The following is a 24,157-nucleotide window of genomic DNA, read 5'->3' as shown; positions in this document are numbered from 1 at the left end:
TAATTTGAAATTATGCAAAGATCGTTTTGCTTTGAATCATTAAACATTTATGTTAGTCGTTACTAGTATTAGTAGTGTTTAAAGTTAAAACAAAAAATCTTATTGACAAAACAGTATCGTCGTACTTTCGAAAATAAAGTAAAAATTCTTCAAAATTAAAAGAACTTTTAAAGAATGTTTAAATAAGTAAAAATTCTACAAACATAAAAAAAAATTGTAAATAAACGTACCTATTTACAATATGTTCAAGTAAGCCTTCATTAGCAGCAGAACAATAACCCAAACTGTCACTAAAGAATTATAAAAGTCTGATGGATCAGAGTTCAAGGCACGATGTTCTCATCGTTATATCTCTCATATAGTTTGGACTTGATATATCCCCAAATAAAAAAATCACAAGGTGCAAGATGCAATCGCAGGCCAAAAAAATATCTCCGAGGCCACTAATCAATCGATTAGGAAAAGTCGCACTGAGATATTCACTGACGATGTGAGAATTATGTGCAGGACAACCATCGTGTTGAAACCATATGGAATCGAAAGTTATTGGTAAATTACGAAGGGCTGGGACAATTTCATTTTGCAGAAGTTCCAAGTATTTCCGCCCAGTCAACATACCGTCTATAAAAAATGGACCAATGACATGATTCCCTATTATACATTGATTGAATTGTGACGGCCATGCAATGAAAACGTACATTCATCGGTGAACAAAACGTTCTCTAAAAAATGTTCATCTTGATGTGACATTTCCATTGCAGTTTGACAAAATTCTAAACGTCTATATTGATCCCCAGGGAATTGTTCGTTGGATTTATGAAGTTTATAGGGACGGTATCGATGTCTTTAAAAAATTTCACCTACTCTAAATCTTGGAATTCCATATTGTTCTCCGAGACGAGATGTTGATTGGGTAGGATTTTGCTCAATACTTGCACAAATCAAAATGTCCCTTAGTTCCAAATCTGGATTTACCTCCCTTCGTCTGCGAACTCCTCTTGGAGCGAACACGGATCCATAAGTAAAAAAATTACGTATAATAGACTGAATTGTTGATCGTGATGGAGCCGGCCTATTTGGAAACATATTTACAAATTGTTGTCTAATGATGTTGTCTGATAATCCATTCACATGCCAGACAACAATTTGCACTTTTTCCTCGACCGTTAAAATCCTTTTCACGAATTGTTTTTTCAATAAAAAGTTTCTGTTTACCGTAAATAACACTTCTCGGTGTGTTATTATTTGATAACTTAAAGGCTTGATGATTTGGTTAGCTATAAAGCAGGTAGCTGTTCGCGCGCATCCATTCCAATGTCGTCAATTGTTTTGAAAATCATTACCTGTACAGAGGAATTGATATTAACACTGAGAATTTAGTGATGGACTTGACATTAAACAGTCTTCAATGGATTATTTTCCATTCACAACTGAAGACTGTAAAACGGGAATTGAATTTCAAATATTTTGTATTTCTATTTTATAACATTGGAATAAGAATAAATTGTAAATAATGAGTTTTTCGAAAACTTGTTACCTAATATGTATCATATTTTCTATTATTTTTGATTGAGTAAAACAAAAATTTTACCCTTGGTGTGAATTGAACCCCAGGCTTCTTGTCAATAGACAACGTCTCTAACTAGTACTCCAATTTTACATACAATAATTGTTTTCGGACAAACATACTTACCTTTAGTTTAGTCAAATATTTCAGTTGAGTTATTTTTATTATTAACTAAACTTAAAGATTTATAATTTATTGAATAATCTTAATATATTGAATAATTTATTCTAACATCAGAAATTATTAAAATAAAATATTTTCGAGGTCATCCGTATAATTATGACTGAAGTCAAACAGACACGTCTAATACTAGCCTTATCTCACAACTTAATCTGTCTTCTATCCTTTCCGCTATTTTGCCGGGTGGTAAGACACTCATCACTGTATATTATACTATTATAGACATGGCTCACAATCAGTTTTTTTGTAACGTAGAATAATTAAGAAATTATCGATTTTTTCATATCAAGACCGAGCTGACTCTTTTAAACCATATATGGCTTTCTTGAGCTTTAACACTTTGTTATTTTCGATTTCTCAACCTTCAGGTACTGTCATAAAAAGATTTTCTTCTAGTTCGTTTAGAAAAGCCGTCGCTGCATCAAGATGGGAAACATTCAAATTTAAATTTGCTGACAAAGCAAATAAAAGTCTTAATAAAAACAAAAAGAGAAATCAAACGATTTCTACCTGGCGAGACCGAATTTAAATTTTTACCACTGTGCCTTCTAAAACTTGCAAAGCAAACAGCTTGATAAATTACTCGGCAAGGGAATCTAAAAATTGCATTCCACATGCCGTTCATCATGGTCAAAATTCGTAGTGAATTCAGTTTCTGGTACTCCAAACGGAGTAAAGTAATAGAACATAATGACGGTAGTAGATTTTTGTTTCGATACAGGGCTGCGACACTAAAAGTCTTAATGTTAAATACCTTATGACTGGTGAAAAGGTTTCATTATAATCAACTCTAAACTTTTAAGTGTGGCCCTTTGCTACCACTATCGCACGATATTTCACTTTAACTGCGTTGTCAACCTTTCGTTTGTATATCCACTTACTATTCACTACACAACCATCTTCAAGAGCATCAACCACTTCCCATGCTGCGTTATTCTCGAAAGATTCTGAAAATCTGAAAGATTCTGCGGTTATGACAGAAAGTTCTTCTGTCATAACCGCTAACCATTAGTTATTATCTGGTCTCGACATGTCATTCTCGACACTAACTGAATCACTGTCACTATCCGAACACAAATAACTCACAAAATAGTCAAACCTTTTTGGTTTAGGTATTCATTCTGGTGAATATCCTGATTCCATCTGGCAATTTTGGCAAATTACATATGTAATCGGGATCAATGTTTTCTATCAATGATTTCGATTTCGATCAATCTTTTCTCAATGTAAGATGTGTGCTGCATCCATAATCGATATAAAAATCTATAAATTTAAATTTTCCACTAAAAAATGTTGCACTAAAGGCATTATTATTAAAACTAGGGTACTTATTACTGAAATGACTTCTCTGTTTACAACGAAAACAGGTTACATTTTTCTTGTCTTTCGTGTTGACGTTCTTAATATGCTTAGTGATGACTTCACTCGACTTTGTAGCAAAAGTTTTCTGTTTTTCACTGCTAGCGCCGTCTATCTGTTTATTCAGAAATTTAGATTTAATTTCGTTGGTGGTTATAGCGACTCCTGAATGCTCTATAGCTAGACTCATGGTCATATACCTTTCTAGAAGTCCCGTAAAAAGTAACGAGCCAACCCATATGTCATCAATCTGGAAGCCGTATTTAACTTTTAGGCCGTTTCGATCGCCTGATTAACGAATGATTCCATGGAATTGCAGTTTTTCAATCGTAGCGATATAAGCAATCGAAGCAATCCTATTTTCCTCAAAAAACCTGAGTCTTCGAATAATTTTTTCAGCATATATCGTACATTTTTCGTTATGCAAGCTTCTTTCACATGCAAATATAGGGATGGATCTAAAGGTAATATCAATTTAGCTTTAGGTTTGGCAACAAGCTTTGTGTCTTCTTAAGTTCCTGAATACACTTTTATAATCCTTCTAGAACGAAGACATTCTCAACTGCAAACGACCAGTCATGGTAATTGTCCCTACCGGTTAAATGCGGCACATTTATGATAATTTACAGACATTTTTGAAAGGGTTAATCGACTAACTTTTTTATCAAATGAACACGCACTCCTTGAAAGAACAGAAAATCTCCCATTAATCGTCTTGGCACATAACGTGTTGATAAATTATAGTTGTGGAACAAAAATTAAGATTTGATAAACAAATAAAATATGTGTTATCTTAATGGCTGTATTTTTGCTACTACCTTTTACTTAAAACAAAAAGAGGACTTCTTCTTTGAGTACCGTGCCCAAGTTTTAGGGGTGGGTTGCTTCCATGACGATTTGCCAATATCGTTTTCGATCTTGCGCGGTATGTAATAATTCATCTGCTAATAAGCCAGTCCATTGACGAAGGTTTTAGAGCCATGAGTATTTCTTTTTGCCAATTCCTCTTTTTCCATCGATCTTTCCATTGAGTATCAACTGCATTATCCTGTATCTGCTTCCTCCCATTATATGCCCCAGATATTCGAGTTTTCTCTTTTTTATCATCTTTATTAAGTCGTCTTCACCTTGACCTACTCTTTTCAAGACTTTTGTGTTTGAAATGTGTTTAACCCATGATATTCTGAGCATTCTACGATATAACCACATCTCGAAGGCTTCTAATTTATTCATCATGTTAACCTTCATAATCCAGGTTTCACATCTATACAGTAATACAGGATACACATAACATTTTAGGAACTTAATTCTCAGCTGTAAGTTCAGCTGAGAATTGCTCAGAATAGATTTAAGTTTTATAAATGCTCCTCTTGATATTTCTATACGAGTTTTAATTTCTTCATGCGGATTTAGTGTCTCGTTTATCCAACATCCTAGGTATTTAAAATGGTTAACTTTTGTTATCGGTTCATTATTGACAATTAGTTGTATAGCGCCGAGGTCTTGTTTACTAACCACAAATAACTTTGTCTTTGTTGTATTTATGCTTAGTCCGTTATTAGAGCATTCTCTAGTGACTCAATCTATAAGCTTCGATACTTTCAGCCATGATCGCGGTGTCATCTGCATATCTGATGTTGTTAATAGTTTCTCCCCCGATTAGAACTTCACATTGCCCTTCCAAGGCTTGGTTAAAAATTATTTCTAAGTAAACGTTAAACAAAGTTGGGGACAACACACAACCCTGTCTAACACCTCTTTGAATACAAATTTTGTCTGTTTCTTTGCCGTCTACCAGAATAGAAGCTTCTTGATTCCAATATAGATGTAGATTGGTTTTTATACTTTCCATGATCGTTGAAGTAGAGTTAGCATTGAGAACAAAGCTTCCCTTGTTCCAAATCCTACTCTGAAACCGAATTGTTTATTTCCCATTGTGTCTTCACATTTCTGCTTGATTCTATTAAGAATTATCCTAAGAAGTAGCTTAAGAGAGTGACTCATGAGACTAATTAGTCTAAAGTCTTTACATGATGATGTATTAGGTTTTTTTGGAAGTGGGATAAATGTAGACTCCAATCTTATTCGTGGCAGTGTTCCAGTTTCGTATATGTGGTTATAAATGTTTGTTAGTTCTGAGACATTGTCGTCATCTAGAAGTTTGAGCCAGTCTGATGGTATTTGGTCAGGGCCTGGAGATTTTCCATGTTTGCTTTGTTTGATGGCTTTTGGTTTGATGGTTTGATGGTTCTCTACTTCTGCTTTTAAAATACTGGGACCAGTATTCATATACTTTGTCGTGTTAAGTGGTGGTCTCGTATCCAGGAAGAGCTCTTTTATGTAGTTGCTTCATTCTTCCTTTTTTTCGTTTAAGTCGAGAATAATTTTACCTTTGGAGTTTCTCATAAAGTGGAGTTTCTCATAAAGTGAGGAGTTCTTTGTCTCTGAGTGTAGGTAATTTCTTTAAGTTTTTTGTGTATATTAAAATCGTCATGCTTTCTTTGTAGTTCTTCCATCTGATGACATCTCTGTTCAATCCAGGCCTCTTTTGCTCACTTAACCTCGTATCTTATTTGTCGATATATTTCTCTATATCGATTGTCTTCACTATGCACCTCCAATTAGGCACTGACTTTTTTCTATGGGGTTACCTCAAGTCAGTTTATAAAACTCAACTCAACTATTACTAGAACAACATTTGCCAAATTCGTGCAGAATTTGAAAATAGGCTGTACTATTGTTTGCAAAACAACAGAACCCACTTTGAAGATTTAATTAATTGATGTTTTTAACAAATTTGTAGTTTAACAAAAACCTCTTTCCATTTAAACCAAAGTTTCACAATTATTTCCTCATCCTGTATAATTATTATTTGTACCATTGGATAGCATTTTTTTATAGTCTTTTCAATCAAAAGTAGGGGTTTGAAATTTAAACTTTTTTGGTTGTGGTGAGTGGGGCCTAGGGGGTTGATAAGGGTGAGTTTTCTTTCATGTCATTTTAGTTCCCTCTTACTATCCTAGAAAGGTTTTCAAGCATTTTTTCAATATCAGCTTCTGTTCGTGAGATATAACTCATTGTTTTAAAATTGACACACTGTATATCCAACACTTTCAATAAAAACAATTAAATTTAGGGCTATCTCATTATGCTAAAATATACAATATAAAGGATGTTAAAGCTATACAAGTTAGTAAATCATTTTGGAGTGGTTTCTCTGCAATGACATCTGGGCGATCAATTCCAAGAAATCGAGTTGTTGGCCTATTGCTGTAACGGATAAGATGAATGTGACTTTTGTTCAAAAACCACATACATTTCCTAAGAAATCGGGATCTTTTACACTAGACTCAACAGTACACAATAAAGTTCTCTTGCACGTTTGTTTGCAACGTTTAGTCTTTGTCCAAGAAGACGCATTTCCTGGCTTCAAAATTTGCGAAAGTGGTATAACACGACTACCACTGAACTGTTCCGCGCTGCAATAAATAAAGTAAAGATAGCCGTGATGATCGCCAACATCCGAAACGGATAGGCACTTTAAGAAGAAGAAGAAGTCTTTGTCCATTTTGAATACAGTAAGGATAACCACCAAGAGACTTGAATAGTCGACATGTGGATGTTTCACTAATATTCAGTTAATACGCAATACGTCGAAGGCTTCTTTTTGGAGTCTTTAAGATTATTGTTGGTAAAAACTGTTTTTAGATGACCGAAAGAGCCCTTGTGCTGATACAACATACTAGCAGTGTTTCTAATTTCTCAACGATTGCTAATATTACACTTTTAGTAGGGCCGCCTTGTTAAACACTTGTCGATATTTTTCAGAGACTTGTTTCAAACTTGGACCATTATTCCGTCCATTTCCGTATAAGCGGAAATAACACTTTCTCCTCAGTCGTGAAAACCATTTTCACGACGGTTTTAATAATAGAGCACAGTTAATGACAAATAAGTCAAATCTCCAATCAAACAAATAAGTTTCGAAACTGTTTATATGGCGAATATCGTATTTCAGACTTTACAAACCGAACATACAGGGAGTTTCGAAAATATGTTGATCTTTGTTACGCTTATAATATATAGTTTTATAGCACTAAAATAAGTCTTAATTTTAAAATTAATAAAACCTTACAATCATTAATAAATAATTATGCAGAGGGAAATAAAACTCATTTATTGCTAGCTTGTTATTTGCTAAGCTTTTCTATATATCTAAATGTATCCTTAAGTCTAACTTACCGTTAATAACATGCACGTTTACACTAGTTGATCCAGCGATGGTAGGTACACACGAGTAGTTTCCAGAATCCGAAATGTGAGCATTTGAAATGTGCAGCTTTGACGAAAGTCCTTCTGACCACTGATTCTAGAATTAAAACAAATATTTTTACATACAAAATAAACTATTAGACATTATTAACATTATATTTTTTTAATGGTAACTTTATATTAATTTTTTATTAACTGGTTAATATTTAACCACCTTTTATTCAACTCGATATAATAATCTGTATACTAAGATAATGTACATAACATAACGATTGTAAAAATAAAATAATTATGTATGTATATATATATATATATATATATATATATATATATATATATATATATAAAGTAGTTAGATATTATTGACTGACACGTTATGTAAAATAAAGTTTTATTTTGGGGTTGCAGTCATTAATGGACAGGAAAGTGAAACTCTTTGTTCTTTATCTAGCTTTCGCAAAATTTATTTGCTTCTTCAGGATATGCTAAAATATGGTATCAGTAAATACAACGAAATTAAAATTAAAAAGCATTGTATAAAACTAGTAAAAAAACTTACAACATGAGGTTAATCCATTAAATTTTCAAATTTACAAAACATTAAAACTTAACTTATCTAGTTATGTAAGTACAATATTTTAATTTTATTTAATTTTGTACAAATTCATTATGACATTGATTATGTTGATGTTTGATTTATGTCAGAAAGACACTCGTTTCTGTTTATTATATTTTTTGTTGTTGATAACTAGCTCTTGATTATTATTATGGTTACGTACAAAGTGGCGCCAAATATGAATATTTAAATTTTTTGAAATTATAGTAGTTATAGTCAGAAAATCTAATATTAGAAAATTATAGTATTAATTTACGTAAGACAGAATGTAATTATAGATATTGCTTAGTTTATCAATATCAGTTTTTTTATTAACATATTGATATTTATTTATGCATACCATTTCTAAGAATTCTCTGTTATTTAATTGGTTTTCACGTCTTAATATATTAGTTTCATTGAAATTAAATGAATGATTTTTATTAATTGCATGATCTATTAATGCACACATATTTTTATTATTTCTAAGGTTAAATTTTTATTTAACAATTATAATAATAGAATGATTGACATGAATCAAACAAGAGAACCAAATCAACAAATCGTGCAATCTCAATTTACTTTCACATCACTACCTTACATACCAACATTAACACCCAAACCAACTAAAGTCTTTGCTAACTATTCTGATATTAAAATTGCAACTTAAAATGTTAAAACATTAGCATCATTGTATACAAAAACTAAATCACCTATTAGCACTATGGAAAGCTCAAATGTAGTTTATATAATACCATGCGAAAATTGTGATAAGTCATACATCGGACACACATCTAGAAATCTAATAGGCAGACTAACATCACATAAAAGTGACCTTAGAAATAATAAAAATACGTGTGCATTAATAGATCATGCAATTAATAAAAATTATTCATTTAATTTCAATGAAAATAATATATTAAGACGTGAAAACCAATTAAATAAAAGAGAATTCTTAGAAATGGCATGCATAAATAAATATCAATGTGTTAATAAAAAAACTGATATTAATAAACTAAGCAATATCTACAATTACATTCTGTCTTACGAAAATTAATACTATAATTTTCTAATATTAGATTTTCTGACTATAAATACTAAAATTTCAAAAAATTTAAATATTCATATTTGGCGCCACTTTGTACGTAACCATAATAATAATCAAGAGCAAGTTATCAACAACAAAAAATATAATAAACAGAAACAAGTGTCTTTCTTGACATAAATCAAACATCGACATAATCAATGTCATAATGAATTTGTACAAAATTAAATAAAATTAAAATATTGTACTTACATAACTAGATAAGTTAAGTTTTAATGTTTTGTAAATTTGAAAATTTAATGGATTAACCTCATGTTGTAAGTTTTTATACTAGTTTTATACAATGCTATTTAATTTTAATTTCATTGTATTTACTGATACCATATTTTAGCATATCCTGAAGAAGCAAATAAATTTTGCGAAAGCTAGATAAAAAACAAAGAGTTTCACTTTCCTGCCCTATTAATGACTGCAACCCCAAAATAAAACTTTATTTTATATATATATATATATATATATATATATATATATATATAAAATATATAAAATATATATATATATATATATATATATATATATATATATATATATATATATATATATATGCATGATAGTGACTGATAGGCCCGAAAAAATGGAGATTGAAGAACAATTTTTAAAAAACGGGTCTGGCAGTCCAGTGGGACTGACATTAGAAGTTATACTTCTATACACGCGTTCGCCGTTAAAAATTTATATAGGAGTCAATCTGCACAATCATTACATATGTAATGCTATAGGTAAGAGAGAGCAGAAAGAGAAAAATAATTAATTATATAGGTATATGGTGCATCGTTTGCTGTATATAAACATTTGACCAGTAATTGGAGTATAATAAATGAAGGATTGTATCAATATTTTAATGAAAATATATATTTTTATTTTTATATATGTATAAAAGGAGTTGAATGCAAAAAAAATTTACACATACTCTGCAGTAAAATTCATTGTTTATTTTGTTATTAATATAAAAATTACAATACAATAAATACACTGCAACATAATTCAATATAATAATACAATATACATTAAAATGTAATATTCATAAGTATTTAAAACTTCCAATATACATAACTTACTTTACGAAGATAAAAATAAAAAACCAACAACTCGGATTATGCCGTAAATTTTCATTTTATTTTAAAATTTATGTTTTTAAAGGAAATTCATAATTGGGATTCGAACTCACAACCACCAGCATATGAACCAAACACGTAAAGTATTTGCCAATTAGACATGACACTAACGAATTTCAAAATTGACAGTTCTCGGTAAAACAGTGATTGTTATTTTAAAATACAAAAGCCTAAAATACTTATAAGCGTTTAATTTTAAATAATACAAAACATATCACATAAATAATAATATTAATACATATTATATTATATATAATATTATATATATTTATATATATATATATATATATATATATATAATATATATAATATTAATATATATATATATATATATATATATATATATATATATATATATATATATATATATATATATATATATATATATATACAAAAGCAACATTTTTATTCTCGAGAGAGGAAGAGAGAGAAAATATATCTTCTGTCTCTCTCTTACTCATTATCTTACATATGTAATGGTTTCACAGATTCACTCTCATGCAAATTTCCAACGTCGACCGTGCGTATAGAAGTATAACTTTAAAAAGGCAAGAGAAATTGGAAAAACAGAAGCTAACAACCATTAGGAAAATTTGTAAAGCCAGTAAAGAGAAAAAGAAACAAAAACGAAACAAATCACAATACCAAAACGAAACTTCAGAGGACGAGCCTAGTTTAGACCTCTCCGCAGATGATGACTACGCAGATATCTCAGATAAATTGGAGGAAGATAACTGTGTAAAATTGCTTTTATGTACATTAGATAGACCACCAGAAAGCAATGACTTCATCTTAGTTCAATTTGAAACAAAAGGATCCGATATTTACTACGTAGGTAAAGTTGTAAAGGAAGGTCTGCAGGAAACAGAAATAAGTTTCCTACGCAAACTAATTAATCAAGAGAAGTTTGTGTACCTATAAGTTCCTGATGTTTCTTTGATCCCAAACGCTAATATTAAGGCCCTTTTATCTCAACCAAACGTTTTTGGTCAAACGAAAAGACAAAATTCACATTTGATTTTCAAACTAAATTTTTGGCTTATAATTTTACGATGAGTTTAATGTATTGCAATTATTTGAGCAATGATCTGTTTTCCGTTTATTTTTTTTTGTTAAGGTAATTAAATTTGCCCTTATCAAATGTATATGTTCAGTTACCCCTTAATTATTTTTAATGAAATATAATTATTTACTTTTGTTTCTTCATCTTTGTATTTCTTAGTACATTCAAAAATATAGTAATATCTGTTGCAACAGTGTTCATTTTCTACCTGTGTTACTAAAGGTTATATTGCCTCACTCTTGGACATATCATATCTCAGTCTTAGACAAGGGTGTCCGACAGTGAGACAAAGTTGATTGTTTAGAAAACTTCATTTTTTGGAGTATACAAAAAGAATATGTTGTTAATTTGCTGAACTATTAGGAGTTTAACCCTTAACTGGTGACCATGCGTCTCACAGCCTCCGCACGTTTATTAACGCGGCTGCGTTTTTCGCCACAAATACAAGACAGACTTCGTTCTGTCAGTCAAATATATTTGGAATATGGCAGTTTATTTCTTTAATTCTCCTGAACAGAACCGTCACCATGATGATAGGGCGGTGTGTGAGGGTCAGCTCGGGTGGATCTCGACCTTTTTGGACCCACTAAAAACCCGGACTAGGATCTCTGCCAGAGGGCTTCAAACTAAGAAGGGAACTTAAGGTTCGAACCTGATTGAAAAATAATCTAAAGGGATAATCGGAACCTAAAGGTGACAAATATTTATAAAGTGGGTGCTTCAATGACAAAACTAGAGATAATTAATTATTTATTATTATTATTATTAACATAGGGTTAATAAACGATGTAATAAAGAATAATGAAATAAGACGTATATAAGTATTTTCAGTAATCGCTTTATTGTAAATCAAGTGAATCATAGTCATTAACAAAAATTTGTTTTATTTTTATTGTAGTGCTTTATGATATACAATGTTTTTTATTTGATTACCTGGTGAATATACTAACAAAGCTGATGGTTTTCCAATACAGGAACAGGCAACATACAGTTAATCATGTCACAAACATGGGTTTTCTAGATTAATACCACAAACACCTAATTGTTGCCTCTGAGACTTATTTATGGTCATAGCAAAAGCAAGCTGCACTGGAAACCGTAGTCTTTTAAATTCAAATGGTACATCAGGAATCATTGGGATGCGTGGTATCAAAACGTCTTCTCCTTTATACTTTCCTTTCAGTATAGTTGCTTCCATCACGTTGTTCAATAATTTTTTATCGCTAACCGTATGCCATTGCAAAGATGCGGTTGGTATATTTCTCAACATTATAACTACCGATCCAACCTTTAATTGAAGGTTGTGAGGAGCCAATCCTGGTAAATCCAGCGAGTTTAAAAATTCAGACGGATAGTTAACGACATCATCTTGGTTAGTAGCCGAATCAACTGATTTATATATCCTCAATTCGCCTATAATTTGTTCTTGAATTTTGAAATTTATTTCATTTACATTTATGTTTTTAGCAACCAATATAGCCCGTACGCTCGACCAATCGTGGTTTCTGTAATTTTGAGCAACATCTGGAAACACCTTTTGAATAAGTTCATCTTTTGATCGAGTTAAATGACAAAAACTTTGAGGAAAGTTAATGCAACCAGTCAAGGTGTCTATAGGAAATTTGCCATTACCAATGTTAATGAGTTCTTTAGAGAATATATTCCCGTATTAAAAAACCATCAGATTTGTTTGTATATTCACCAGGTAATTAAACAAAAAACGTTGTATATCATAAAGCACTATAATAATCCTATGTTAATAATAATAAATAATTAATTATCTCTATGTTTTGTCATTGAATCACCCACTTTATAAATATTTGTCATCTTTAGGTGCCCACTATCCCTTTAGATCATTTTTTAATCAGATTTGAACCTTAAGTTCCCCTCTTAGTTTGAAGCCCTCTGGCAGACATCTCAGTCGGGGTTTTTAGTGGGTCCAAAAGGATGGCCAAAATTCGTGGAAGCTGAGATACTTAGATCACCCGAGCTGACCCTTACACACCGCCCTACCATCATGGTGACGGTTCTGTTCAAGAGAATTAAAGAAATAAACTGCCACATTCCAAATCTATTTGACTCAGTTCTTCCATCAGTTTTAATAGATTTTACACATATTTTATTCTCATCTTGTTATAAGTGACATATAGATCTATAGATAGATCAAGTTTTATCTATAAAAAAAACTTGTACAGTTCTTCATGTTTATATTTTTTTATATAATCTCAAAGATTCTGCTCTCTTCACAGCAATATGAGATTTTTCCATCAGTCCTCGCCTTGGATCATCTGTTAGCCATTTAAAACCAAGGTCTTTCAGTGCAATATTGAGTGATATATGATAACCACTAAACAGATCTTTTTTCCTCAATTAAATCCATAAATGGGTCAAAATCACATGAGTGACAAAAGAGTTGCAATTCTGACTTTTGGGTCCCCAGACAAAGACGAGTATTAGTAAGATTGTAGTGTTGATAACTCAATTTGTGAAAAATTTGCATTTGTTTCCCCAAAGGTGCGATATATTAAAAATATTAATTGTTTTTTTGGGAAATGAGGTTCAACCTGTTTAATGTTGAGTTTGTCAATCTCCCCAATAGTGAAAAATAATAAACACGTCAATAAAAAAAAGAGTGTGTGTACTTAGTACGCACGTAAGAAGTTACACTTCTATTATATAATTTCAATGAAATAAATATATTTTTTCCATAGCTAATGTTAGTTGCTATAACAACTGTTTTGAGTAAATAAAGTATCACTTTAACCGCAAGGGTAGATAAAGTGACACTTTAACAACAAGAGTAGAATGTTTTAAATTTTTTTTTATTCAATAAAATTTACAAATTCAAACACATTAAGGATTAAAAACAACTGAAATTTTACAATTAACATTATTAGAAATATCTATTTTTGGAGCATCACAACTTGTACTCGTTTGCTTAAACACTTGATTCGAGGTACTGGATTGATTTTCTGGTCCGCCAAGTATACACTTGGATACAGCAATCTTATTGCTTATTAACTCTTCAATGTAAGATTCTGCAAGAGATGACGATTTCCATCCACCTAAACGTTTAACTTTTACTAGATCAGCTCCAGAATTTGGGAACATAGTAGCTGAAGAACGACGGAAACAATGCCCCTTGTACATTTCTGAATTTGCAAGGTTAAAAAAATCTGCAATCTTCTTGGGGAGATTATATATAGTGTTAATCCCAATAACAACATTCTCCGCAAAAACCAAAACGTAACATTTGTTTGACATTATTGTTGACAGAGTAATTCATATCCCTAGCAACGGAGGAACACAATTGCGATTTTTGTGCTAAAAATTACAATTTTCTTTGAAATTATATTTTTCACCTGAACTTGAAGTCTTGCTATAGAAACAAATGTTGTATTGCACACGACGATAAAATCGCATTATCTTCTCGAGCATAATTAGCGTCTCGACTGACGTCTCTAAAACGCTAAAAAACGCTCTCGAAGATAAGGTACAATTTTATCGTCTTGTACAATAAATAACTATTAAACAGTTTGTTTGTATTTATTTTTAAATATTAATTTAAGTTTAATACTTACTTTTTTCCAAAAAAGTCCTTAAAATAATACCGAGAATTAAAAAAAAAAAATAGTAAAGCAACAACATGAGGAATTCCACAGTATCGTAAATTATACAATAACTTACGATATCATACGTCTGACTTATTTCTTTGCTGGAGTTAAGCTAATCTCTTTTTTCAATTGTTTCATGATAATTCGTATTTTTTTTTAGCTATTATTTAAAACTATTGTATTATACAACCATTGTGTACTGCAGATATTTTACGAAAATCCCAAACAAAAAACACTCCCTTTCAACTTGCATATTTACAATCATATTTGTCGCTCTATATTTATAAATCGCTGTTTTCAGTTTTTAAATAACGTTGTTGTCTACCATCCTCGTTTGTTTTTTGCTTTCATTTTCGTTAAAAATAAAAAGGCATTATTTTAAATTATAATCTAATCTTTGTCATTCATTCATCACAAAAAACATTATTCCAGATACGTGCTCCAATATTATTAACGACGGCCAACATGAACGTTGTCAATCTCTGGCGAATCCGTCCGTTGGCCTGGTCAACACGCGCAGCTATAGAAAAAAGTAGCAGGTTAGTTTCGCCATACTTTTTTATTGATCTTTTATATTTAAAGAGCGTTTTAGAATATATCCTTTATTAACATGCCGAAAAGGTGTTAGATATTTCGATTTTAATGTCAAAATAAGTCAAGTCGAGAATGTCGTGGGGTCATATGGTCTTGGCATGAAAAACGAAAGAGGAGAAAAACTAATCCAATTCTGTCAAGAGACGGATATGGTTGTAAAGAATACATTTTGTAAATTACATCCAAGAAGACTTTCTACATGGAAAGCACCCGGTGATACCCAGGGAAAATCATAAGAAACCAAATTGATTTTATCAACATAAAAAAAAGGTTCAGAAATTATATCACTTCAACAAAAACATATCCAGGTGCAGATGTCTTTTCAGATCATAGTCTATTGGTTGCAAATATCAACATACGACTTAAAATATCTTATAAGAAAATAAGGTCCAAGATATAAGACTACTAAAAGAAAATGACACTCAGAAAAAAGTAAAAACAGAGATTAATAAGAATTTTGCGAAAAGAGTTGAAAAAACTACTAGAGGCATAAAAGAATAGTGGAACAAAAAAACAATGGATGACAGATAAAATATTGCAAATGATGGGACAGCGAAGAAAATTAAAAAGTAGAAATGACGACGAATACAAAAAGTTGCATAAGACTATACTAAAGGCGATAAAAGGAGCAAAAGAAACATGGCTGACAAAGAAATGTACGTAAGTTGAAACAATACAACGCACACATGACGATTTCTATATGCACAATAAAATTAAAGAACCAGAAAACAACGCAATACAGGCAGAGTTGTAGACATTGAAGGCCAGATTTTGACTATCATTGAAGATACATTACGAAGATGAAAAGAAATAAACAATCCCTACTGCCCAGAAATAACAAACAAGAAAACAAGCTGGAAAATATGAAGAACATAGATTAATTAGTTTGATGAGCCATGTACTTAAAGTACTCCTTACTATCATTCACTCGCGCATATACACCAAATCAGAAGAACACCTGAGTGAAGTTCAATTTGGATTCAAAGCAGGACTCGGAACGAGGAAAGTACTTTTTAGTTTGTAAGTTTTAATACAGAGAGCCAGTGATGTCAACTGCGATGTGTATGCATGTTTAATTGATTTTGGGAAGGCATTTGATTAAGTCCCACATGGGAAACTAATCGATATCGTAAAAACATCAGGACTCAATGGTAAGAATATAAGACTAATCTCAAACTTATATCCCCAACAAAAAGCAACAATGCGATTAGAAAATGAACTGCCCGAGATCTTTACAGTCGAAAATGGAGTTAGATAGGGATTTTACAAGGCAAGATTGAGAGTAAAAGAGGCCCTGAACGTAGGCGTATATCCTGGCTGGCCAATTTTAGGAAGTGGACTGGTCTAACGTCAACTGATCTATTTCGAGCTGCTGTGAATAGAATAAGATAGGCCAATGTGGTCGACATCTCTAGAAGATAGGCACATTTAGAAGAATTGGCTTTTTTTGCCTTAACTAGACTAACATATGGTATCAGCTCACCAGGTATTTGTCAGTCGGTGATGGACAGCATTGTGGCAGGGTTACAAAATACTAAATGTTACTTAGATGATATTTTAATACATGGTCAGTCGCTTATAGATTGTTATGAGAATGTCGGAAAAGTGTTAAAACGTTTACGTGACGATGATGTAAAAATTAATGGAAATAAGTGTAAGTTTTTCGAAACTAAAGTAGACTTTTTGGGTCATATCATAGATGCCAAGGGGATACATCCTACTGAAGAAAGTATTGTAGCAATTAATTTAGCGCCAACACCAAAAAAAAAATATAACTGAAGTAAAGTCATTTGATGTGAAAGCTCATTTCGATGTTGTCGCCAATTTACGACATTTTTCGACTTTAACGTGGATTTTTTCTGTGAATCGTTGCCAAATATATTGTGTATTTAATGAAGCACGGACTAACAGAACATATACTTAGTGACATTAGAAGTGTTACACCCAGAAGGAATAATTTCTTGAACTTAATTTTTTGGCAACATGGTAGATATATATCAAAAAAAAAATTAATAATGTGTTTGGCGACCCCGTAGCTGAATACATTCCTGTATACGTCTAGGCATTGACAAAATGAGATGATCAATGTCTGCTTGTGGCACCTCGTTCCAAGCAACTTGAACTTCATGTATTATCTGTGCCAGAGTCTGTGGAGGATGGTGCAAAGTGGAAAGTCTCCTTCTCATCATATCCCATACATGTTCGATAGGATTTAAATCCGGAGCACGGGGTGGCTACGGCAAAACATTAACACCAGTAGTAACACCAGTTTCTTGGAGAAAGTCCATAGTTTGACGAGCAGTATGGGAACGCGCGTTGTCTTGCTGAAAAAGGACGACTCGACGGCCGTCGAGATAAGGCCATATTGCCTCGAATAAACACTAGTGGTGATAAACATAGGCAATAGCCCCCTAAACCATTACTCCAACTGTCCTGTTAACATGTCTCTCAACAGCAAACACGATATCTCGTCGCCACGAATGCATGATGATCTACGACCATCATGCATTCCTAAACAGAATCTTGATTCATCGCTGAATGCTACATTACGCCATTCTGCCACCCAATGCTGCCGTTCTCTGCACCAATTCAAACGTTGATGACAGTGATCCGCAGTCAAAGGAAGCACTAGTCGTGGGCGGAATGAAATCATTCTAAAGGCTCGAATGCGTCGATATAGTGTACGCATACTAACAGGTCTACCTACTACTCCAAACCATTGGTCAGCAATTTGACGCGTAGTAGCAAAACGGTCTTACAGAGCAAGTAATCTAAAGCACCTATTGGTGGAAAGGGTAAACTTTGTTGCCAAACTATCCACATTTAAGAGAGGCGTATTTGAACACCTAATTGCTTCAAAATATTTATAAAGGACCACTGAAGCAATAAAACAATTAAGAGGTATTTTCCTTCGATTTATTTACACAATAGACTTAAGGGCCGGTTCAAACATTGACAATTATCGCAATTCTGATAGTTACATAAAGAGTTATACAAATATTAGCTTTACAGTGAGTGCGGGGAGGCAGTAACAGATATACATGAAATGATAAAATTGAGAGAGACCAACTATATACGTTTTAACACAAAACACCGGGTTTACAAGCGCATTTATCTCTTACGCACCACGCACTTTTCGGGATCACACACAACCGGCCTTTACTTGCCGAGAGGCAAATTGGCACTGTCTGTCTTAAATTACATAACGAGGGGAGGACGGGTCCCTGATCTAGGAAATCAGTCGCACACACGTTAACACGATAGCTGCCGACCTGAGCGCACAATTTGATAAAATAACTATACTACGATTACAATATTACACAGGTTGTTTTTACAACACCTATGATGTAATTTTGATGTCTTTGAACTCGAGGCATTTTCTTACACTGAATACAATTAGACTGAGGAATAATAACTAAAAATTTCTATACAAACCGGTTTTTACAAATCGGTATCTTCACAAAAAAATTTAAAGGTAAAACTTTATTTTTACAAAAAGTAGAAAAGATAAAACATTGATATTGTTATCATAGCATGTTTTAAATGTTGTCATTCTGTTGCCAAAAAATTAAGTTCAAGAATTTATTCCTTCTAGGTGTAACACTTCTAATGTCATTGAGTATATTTATTTATTTACTTATAAAACGGTTACAAACAACTTAATTAATCATAGCAGCGTGGACATTAGGAGCTGCTCATAGACATGTAATAACCTCACCCAAGCCTTTCTAATTTTTCCGAAGTTTTTAGTTTTCCGATGCAGGATTAATATATAATACAAACATAACTAATTAAAAGAGAATTAGTGAAGACAATTTTAACTTGTGTAGTGAATCTAGCAGATTAAGATAAAACTAAATTAAATTTTTGGGCAAAGCAATAAATAAATGTGCTTGGACAATACTTTGGAACTGTGTCCTGTAGATGATTAATGGCTACTGCTGTTACAGCGGCACTTTCATCGCAGTAAAAAATGCTTCAAATAAAAAATGTAGCTGAGATAATTTGAAACAAAAATGTTTATAAGCATTTTTTGTGTAGAATGTACCGTTCTCTTAGAAACAACGCTTGAAGCGATCGTCGATTTTGCATGTCAGTTCCGCGCACGAAATCAATGTTCAATAAAATTTGTATCAGCTCGACGGTAAAAATATTTTTTGACCCAAATATTTTTTTCCTATCCACAAAAACTAAAATGCGTTTTAAAGGCAAAGAGTGCAGCTTTCGTATAAAGTTTTTGTATTTTGCCGAGAAGAAACTCAGTTCTTATAAAGGTCTTAAATATAATAACGTGGTGTGGTTTTTGCCATTTTTTTCGATTCTCGTGAAATCAATAAAATTTGTCACTTTCATTGACCAGTCGTAGTAAAATTTTCATTTTTAGAGATCAATCTTTAAAACATCATGGAATTTCAATTTTGAGTTCTGGTAACAAATATGAGACATTTGAAATATGAATAAAAAACGCAGAATTTAATGTTTTACATTACAAACGATCACACGTAACGGTAAATACATTTAAGAAGACGGTTTTAGGTGTAGTTTATTCAAGAAGTTTTGTTCTTTTGAAAAACGTACTAGTGTAATTAAAAAAAGTTTTAACTGTTTAAGATCGTTTGTTGTGTGAAAGTTTAAATCCAGCGTTTTTTAAGCATATTCCAAATGCCTCACATTTATTGCGAAAACAAAAAAATTTCATGCTCTAGGTTTTAAAGGTTAGGCTCTAGTAATCTAAACTTTATAGTGGCCAGTCAATAAAAGGGATAAAATTGTATTGATTGTATTGATCTCCCGAGAATCATAAAAATTGGCAAAAATCGCGACAAGTTTATTTATTTAACACCTGTCTGTGTTTATTTGTTGCAAAATACAAAAACTGCATACGAAAGATGAACTCTTTACCTTTAAAACGCATCTTCATTTTTGTCGATAGGTCACTTAAATCAAAAGATATCGAATTTTTACCGTCGAGCTAATACAAATTTTATTTAACATTGATTTCGCGCGCATAACTGGCATGCAAATTTGACTATACACAAAAAATGCTTATATACATTGTTGTTTAAAATTATCTTAGCTACATTTTTATTTAAAAATTTATTTCTACGGTGTACAGATTCTTGGCAAATCGATTTTTTTGCGTTTTTACCCCCCTGCGAGGGTGGTTTTAGGGACGTGTACGAACTCATCACTATATAGCCCCCCATAAAATTATTAGACCCTCGGAGATATAGTAAACTGATCACCGGCATCCTTTGGAGATTGGTAAACTCATCACCGCAGATAGGTAAACTCATCACCGGGATTTTTGCCTGGTTTCTAATGCGAAAGATTGCCTCTTACCTGTTATATTTCTCGTTTATGTGATAATTTAATAAATTCAGAAATTATTTTAAGCAAGTTGCTTTAAAATTTAACTAAGATATTATGTCTCACGGTGTGGCCTATTAGACGTATCTCCCAATCTAAATGGTTTTGAGATCTAAAAATTAGTTACATAGGAGTTCGATAGTGAACTTTAAAATGAAAATATTTGTCAACATGTGCTATTTTTGTTTATATCAGAAGTAGTCCCAACTTCGTTATTTGATTTTCATTGCATTTTTATATTTCTCATTGAATTCTCGAGATAATTTGTTAAGCATACATTCGGTCTAAGTCTTACTGTTTTGGCGTTATTTGACTATCTTGAAAATAATAGACGATTTTGGTCAGGAAGTAAATATAAAATGCCTAAAAAATAGGAAAAGCTAAAAACTTGAGTGTGCTATTATTGCATTGAAGTCGAAGGAAACTTAATTTTTTACACGTGCAAAGCTTTACATTTTATGGCATCATTGGCGGAAATTTTTAAATTTGAAGTAATCAGCAATGCATTTATTGTGACAGAATGCATCAAAATGCTTAAGTACAGTTTCCTGTACTTTATCTTTCAATGACTTGTACAAAGATCCCACAATTAGAGTGCTTTTAAAAGCATTTTTTTACATTTTTTGGTTAGTTTTCGCCATTATTTGTAGGAGTCAGATGAGTTGTTCATTTAATTTTATAAACATCATGACAACTAACCTCAATTAGTGTAAGACACAAAATAATTTTTATTCTGTAATTTGTACTAATTTTGTTTATTGTAGCACCCTGATGATGCAGATAAAGATTTGCGAAAGCTTGGTAGACTAAAAAGAGTACTTCTTTGTCCTATCTTCAGCTGCACACCCAAATAGTTGTGTTTTGTAGTATAACTGATCAGCGTTGACTACAAGCGTTTATCGCTTTTTTAGTATATATATATATATATATATATATATATATATATATATATATATATATATATATATATATATAGTCTAGTATAGAGTCCAATTAAGTCGGTACCATATGGAAAATTTTTTTATTTTTAGTTTTATGAAAAAAAATTTATTCTCTAGTTCTGAATGATCTAGAACTTCAATCATCAAAATCAGATATTAGTATTCTTCAGTCATTTACGCGGTTCGTTAAACAACATGAATTTTATTAAGACTTAAGAATATCAATGTGACTAACAATTTAATAAGAAATCTTAAAATGTAATATCAGAAAAGGTAATCTACAGCAACAAAGTAATATTATGCCTTGCCTACAAGAAACATCTTATACAGTTAACTTAAAGAACTTAATTTCGCTGATTTTTTTCTGTTTGATCAGGATGATTCGCGAAAACCAGTGCGAAACAACTAAACAAAAACATTGTAAAATTTCTACTCACCAGTTGTATGACATTTAGCCTTACACCCTTTCGTCGCACAAGTCCACAAAACGCAATTCGATTTTTTTAGAGTATTTCGCAATTGAAATTTGAAATTATTGATAACCATTATTCTTTGTCCGCGTTGGCTCAGGACGTAATCAATTAGCAGTTCACTATCCATGTTGAAGAAACAAGGGCAAATGAAGAGAATTTTTTCTTTTCGCATGATTTTAGGTAGCTATCAATAGAATTTTGTGGAATTTCCAAATAAAAACCAATAAATTGCAGTTGCATTTAGGACATTTGGATTTGGATTATTCTGTGAAATTACCAAAAACTAGCCGTTTGCTGGGATTTTATGGTCTATACCTGATCCGGGGTGCAGGTAGGCCAGTGATCAGTTTACCAATCTCTTAGGGTCTATTTTGAAAACCCTACTTTTATGACGGTGATGAGTTTGTACTATGTACGAGGGTATTTATGGTAATTGGTGATGAGTTTACGTGTACCCGGTTTTAGGGGGAAGCCCGAGAGTAAAAGTGGTAAACTTTTTTGCATCTTTTTTGGGGTCCCCAAATTAATATTGTTTGCAAAATTTAGCTTGTACGTATAATTTTTAAATGTTCAGTGGCATTTTCGTCTCTGACCACTGGAGTAGCAATTAAAGTCCCTAAAAATTTGTTGCAAAAGAGATTGTAGAATTTTGTCGAAAATGACCTTTGTAAAATGCACAAAACTGTCTTTACTATAGTTTATTTTTATGAACGAGAGAGTAATTAGCATAATTTTTACTGGTAGCTCCGACCACTCCATGGGCGTGCTCAAGATTAATTGAAAAATTACTTTGAATAATTGTAAAAAATAAATGAATTATTTTAGTGTTATAAAGTGTTATGTGTATGTAAACAAAAGTGACCTCTTTTATCACACACTATATTAGAACTGACTGGCCTACATTAAAAAGGGTTTTAAAAAATTCACATTTTTTTTAATTTTTAAAAATTACAAAAGAGAAAAAGAGTTTTTAAAACCGTCTAAGGTATGTTAAATAGATGAATAAAAATATTAATATAAAACTTACAGCTACTTGTTACAAATCCAAATCAGATTCAGAAGATGAACTTTCAGAACCAAGATTTATAATAACTGGCTCGATCATTTTATCAGTAATATTGTCCAGCTTCCACATTTTTTCCTCTTCTTTAATAGTGTGATTTACTGCCTTTTCCCAGTTTTCAGGTTTTACATTATTTACGGCCTCCAAAAACAACTGTTTAACATCATGAATTTTAAAAGTGGTATTTTTTCTTGAAACTTCACTCTTTATCTGTGCCCATACCAGTTCAATCGGGTTTAATTCACAATGATATGGTGGGGATCTAAGTACTGTCATTCCACGATTTTTGGCGATTTCATCAATTTCGTATTTTTTAAATTTTTCTTTATGAAGGGCACACAACGAATAAAGTTCCTTTCTTATAGATCCGGGGATGGTACGTAATATTTTTTTAACTCACCCAATTCTGCAAGTCTTTTTTTAACCACTTGGTTGTGGGCAGTCCTTCTATAAGTCTGGAGTGATAACTTGCATTATCCATTACTATTACACAGTTCTTAGGAAGAAGATCTATCATTTGTTCGAACCATTCTTGAAAGACATCAGCGTTCATGTCTTCATGGTAGTCACCGGTACGAGTTGATTCAAAAGTTAATAAACCACCTTCAACAAAACCGTCTGAACTGCCAATGTGTACTATTATCAGCCTGCGTCCCTTTCCTGATGGTGGGTTTAAACCAATAGATAAGTTATTTACAAAAGCGTGCCTTTGACTTGTAACAGTTTCATCCTGCCAAAATTTATTTGGTGTATGACCCTCGTTGATCCATGTTTCATCAAGATAAAATATTTTTCTTTTTTGGTTTCTCATTTCCTTTATGGTTCTTAGAAAATGTCTTCTCCATA

General features: G+C 32.0%; 1 protein-coding gene across 1 annotated transcript in view; it reads right to left on the bottom strand.

Annotated features, from left to right (window-relative positions):
• Positions 1 to 24,157, bottom strand: part of LOC140441702 (zwei Ig domain protein zig-8-like) — a 592,415-nt gene that overhangs the window by 6,624 nt on the left and 561,634 nt on the right. Inside the window, exon 4 of the mRNA XM_072532585.1 lies at positions 7,349 to 7,475. Within this exon, the coding sequence (XP_072388686.1) occupies positions 7,349 to 7,475 (127 nt within the window). The remainder of the gene's footprint in view (positions 1 to 7,348; positions 7,476 to 24,157) is intronic.

This window comes from Diabrotica undecimpunctata, chromosome 5, assembly GCF_040954645.1.
Source record: "Diabrotica undecimpunctata isolate CICGRU chromosome 5, icDiaUnde3, whole genome shotgun sequence".
NCBI lineage: Eukaryota > Metazoa > Arthropoda > Insecta > Coleoptera > Chrysomelidae > Diabrotica > Diabrotica undecimpunctata.
The sequence above is the reverse complement of the archived record's forward strand: the minus strand, read 5'-3'. Positions and strand labels throughout refer to the sequence as shown.